At 49.9% G+C, this 4515-nt stretch overlaps 1 protein-coding gene across 1 annotated transcript in view; it reads left to right on the top strand.

Annotated features, from left to right (window-relative positions):
* PNMA6F (PNMA family member 6F) overlaps window positions 1-1631 on the top strand; it is a 2128-nt gene extending 497 nt beyond the window's left edge. Inside the window, 1 exon segment of the mRNA XM_029240831.1 lies at window positions 1-1631. This exon segment is cut by the window's left edge and continues 22 nt beyond it. Within this exon segment, the coding sequence (XP_029096664.1) occupies window positions 1-1595 (1595 nt within the window). The 3' untranslated portion in view covers window positions 1596-1631.
* Window positions 1632-4515: the final 2884 nt, after the last annotated feature.

Consider the following 4515-nt stretch of genomic DNA (forward strand, 5'->3'; position numbering starts at 1 on the left):
GTGAGGAGGGAGGTGCAGGTGAGGGAGGTGCAGGTGAGGCAGGAGATTCAGGTGAGGAAGGAGCTGCAGGTGAGGAGGGAGCCTCAGGTGAGGCAGGAGCTACAGGTGGGGAAAGATCTGAGGGTCGAGCAGGAGCTGAAGGTGAAGCAGGAGTGTCAGATGAGGAAGGAGCTGCAGGTGACGACGGAACCTCAGGTGAGGCAGGAGTTGCAGGTGAGGAAGGAGCTGCAGGTGAAGCAGGAGATGAAGGTGAAGCAGGAGCTGAGTCAGATGAGGAAGGAGCTGCAGGTTACAGAAATGTTGCAGGCGTGGCAGGACTTCTGAGTATGGCAGGACCCACAGGCGAGGCAATGACTGCGCCTGAGGAAGCAGTTGTGACAATGGCAGGCGCCATGGGTGAGGCAGGGCCCGGGACCCAGCAGTGGAGGCAGGCCCTGCAGCCCGTGCTACACGGCATGGGCTACCAGGAGCTGGGAACCTTCTCTGGGATGGAAGAGCCGGGCCACGGGGAAGAGTCTTCTGAGAGCTGGCTGGAGCAGGCCAACGACATTCTGCACCTGTGGCACCACGTGTCTGAGAGGGAGAGGAGGTGGAGGCTGGTGGAGAGCTTGCGCGGCCCCGCGCTGGACCTCCTGCGCGGCCTCCTGGCGGAAGATCCCGAGCTGGCTGCCCAGGACTGCCTGGCCGCGCTGGTGCAGGTGTTTGGGAACAAGGACCCCTAGGGGAGGGCTCGGCTGAAGTTTGTGACCTGTGCCCAGCGGCCCCAGGAGACTCTCTCTGCGTACGTGATGCGCCTGGAAGGCCTGCTGCAGTCGGCCCTGGAGAAGGGGGCCATCCACCCGGCCATGGCGGACCAGGCGCGCGCCCGGCAGGTGCTGATGCGGGCCCGGCTGCACGACACGCTCCGGGACACGCTGAGGACGATGCGGCTGATGAGGAGGCCTCCCGGCTTTGCGGGGATGCTGCGGCTCATCCAGAAGACCGAGGCCTGGGAGGCCGACCCGGCTAGCAGGGAGCACTTCCCAGGGCAGGAAGAGGCCCGTGTGGACGTTGGAGTCCTGGCAGCAGCCGCCCAGGCCGCCGCGGCCCATGAGGCCATCACCGCAGGTACCACTGCACATGGCACCAAGGCCTACCCGGCCGGTGAAGATGCCACCGCCCAGGCCGCCCGTTCCAAGGAAGGGAGCGCCGAGGACCAGCCGGCACGTGAGGAGGCCAGTGCAGCATTTGCCGGCACTGCCAAGGCTGGCGAGGCAGCCCCTGAAGACCATGGTGCCGCCAGGGCAGCCCCTGGCCCTGGGGAGACCAGCAAGGCGTCCGCGGCCACTCAGGAAGACGGAAGTGGTCCCGCCCCTGCGGGCCTAGGTCAGGCAGTTCCCTCAGATGCCCCCGGAGTCCCCATGCCTGGCCGGATGGGCAGTGCTTCCCCGGTGGCCCCAGGAGGTCCTGGCTGGGAGCCAGAGGGCCTCGCCCAGGCAGGAGGCCAGGAGGCCGAGGAGAGCCCCGAGGAGGGGCTCAAGCCCATCCCAGAAGAGCCGGGAAATGAGGACGGGGCTGCAGAGATGAGCCCCCCGGGGTCCACCTCGGGCCAGTAGGCTCAGCAGGCCGTGGGGCCGCCAGGCTTGGAGGCAGGGGGAGGCCAGGCCTGGCAGCCTACTGGCCCCATATTAGGGGCTACTCAAGGTGCCTGGGCCTCCCTCCTGAGAGGGGACCCCTATTCATCATTCCCTGGGGCAGGTTGCTCCCTGTACTGGCAAGCCCAAATGTGTCCCTCTAGGCCCCAGAGGGACCCAGGTGTCAAGGAACCCCCCAGCCCCCGCTCCCCTCCCCCCCAACACACACACCCTAGCCATCGTCCCCCCGCAGAGCCCTGAGGTGCGCCATGTGCCAGCCAAGGCTCTGGTCTCTGTGGGCCAGTGTCGTGAGCTCAACGTGTGCTTTCTGGGCATAGATTCAGGCCCAGCGCTGCCTGTTGTTGTGGAAATGTGCGTGTGTTGTCCTCTGAGCAGTTCCCCCAACCCCTGCGCGGCGTGGAGACCCCGAGCCCAGTCCCAGGAGCCGGCGGGAAGGACGGGATGGACGAGGTCACAGCCAGTGCCCAGCCCAGGACCTGGGATCCCACCTGGGACCTTGGGAAGGAAGACCTTGACCGTGGCTGCAGGAGGTCTGCGGGAGGCCCCCAGGGCTTGTGTTCTGCTGGGCCACCCCGTTGTTCCTCGGGACTCCACGTCCCCGGCTCGGTGGCGCGCGCCCTGCTGTGGGACTGTCCTGTGGCCGCCATCGGGCAGGGCCGGGCCCTGGGCTTGTGAGCCACAGGGGGATCAGTTGTCTTGGGGGTGCAGGCATTGCCAGCGCCCATCGTCCTGGTGAGAGGCCACCCATGTGGCCTCTTCTTGATGGTTCACTCGATGCCAGCCCCTGGATGCCAGCTGTTGTACAGTACTACTGTACTTTTCAATGTACTGTTCTGTAAGATTTTAAATGTTTTCTTTATTTTTTGTGTTTGTTAGTTTTTTATATATTTTTTGTATGAAAAGTATTATAAACCTATTACATTACTGTACAATATAGCCAACTGTTTTAGTTGGGTATCTAAGACTTATGAACAAATTGGACTTATGAACATGCTCTCGGAATTGAACTTGCTCATATGTAGGGGACTTACCGTATTATAGATTTGTCCATAGAATATACTACACCAAGAATGAACCCTAATGTAAACTATGGACTTTGGATGATGATGATATGTTCATATAGGCTCATCAATTGTAATAAATACACCACTCTGGTGGGGGATATTGATAATAGGAGAGGCTATGCAAGACTGGGTGTAGAGTGCATATGGGAAATCTCCTTACCTCCTCTACTCAATATTACTGTGAACCTAGAACTGTTCTAAAATAAAAGAGTGTATTATAAATAATAAAATAAAAAACACTAGATATGCAAAGAGTTAAGGTGTTATGGCATATTACCTCAAGAGAAAATATTAAAAAAGAGATGCAGAGAGACAGATGATCTGGATATTGAAATCATCAGGAAATTAGTTTAAAATTAGCTGTGATTAACATTTTAAAAGAAATAGAGGAAAGGATATGAAAAAAGTCAAGAAATTCTATAGAGAATTTTAACTAATTAAAATAAGAATCAATTGGATATCCTAGAAGGGAAAAACTAAGAATTCAATGCGTGGGTTTAACAGGATGATGGATGCAAAAGAACAGGATTATATAACTTGAAACTAAATTAACAAAAATACTAAAACTGAAGCACAAAAATGAATTGGAAAAAAAACAATACAGAGAATAAGAGATGTAGGACACAGTCAAGATATAACATACATGTAATGGGAGAAGAGAAAGAATGGGGTAGAAGCAACATTCAGACAACATCCAAAAAGTTTACAAAACTAAGGAAAGACATAAACCCACAGAATCAAGAACCTTAGTGAACAGGATAAGCAGGATAAACAAAAAGAAATCCACACCTAGGCACATCATAGTCAAGGTGTTAAAAACCAAAGATGCAGAGAAAATCTTTAAGCAGCCAGAAGAATAAAAGACACTACATTCAAGGGAACAATATTGAAATGAAGACAGACTTCTCAAAAGAAACAACACAAGTCAGAAGCCAATGTTGTGACATTTTTAAAGTGCTAAAGTAAAAATAAACACACAGAACTACCAACATAGAATTATATATCCAAAGAAATATTCTTCAACAATGTGGGTGACATAAAGAGTGTTTCAGATAAACAAAGACTGAAAGAATTCCTCACCAGCAGACCAACACTAAAAGAAAAAAAGCAAAGACAATTATTCAGGAAAAAGGAAAATGATCCCAGACAGAAACATGGTAAATATAAGTGCATATTTACAATAATTGTAATATTTTATAGAGTTTATATGTAAAGCTAAAGTGCTTGACAAAAATAATGCAAAAGCTGAGAAACGGATGAATGGAGTTTAAAGGTTCTAGCAGCATCAGAGAAGTGGTACAAATAATTTCTATTAAACGGTGATAAGTCAGAGATTGCTGCTATACTTTCTAAGGTAATTACTAAAAGAAGAAGATATAACTGAGAAGACAGTATAACTGAAGTTATTAGAGGGAAATATACAAAATTAAAATGTTGATTAATCTAAAAGGAGGCAAGAATGAAGAAAAAAAGGAATGTAAAAAAAGACTCAAATAGAAAATGTATCAATAGGTGGTAAATATACTCTAAATCAGATTATGTGAGCAATTAACTATAAATAAACCAAATATTCCCAAGTAAAACACTAAGATTGTCAGATTGGATTTTAGAAAGCCCAAATATATGCAAGTTACAAGAGGTGAACTTTAAATGTTAAGATGCCAAAAAATTGAATATAAAAGGACAAAAATGATATACCATGAAATAATTGACAAAAACACCTTGTATTATTATATTAATATCAGAAAAAGTAAGCAGCAGTACTAGAGGTAAAGAGAGATATTTCAAAATTATAAAGGGGATTAATCAAAGATGTT

This window comes from Monodon monoceros, unplaced genomic scaffold (genome assembly GCF_005190385.1).
Source record: "Monodon monoceros isolate NGI ecotype Baffin Bay Population unplaced genomic scaffold, NGI_Narwhal_1 Super_Scaffold_22, whole genome shotgun sequence".
NCBI lineage: Eukaryota > Metazoa > Chordata > Mammalia > Artiodactyla > Monodontidae > Monodon > Monodon monoceros.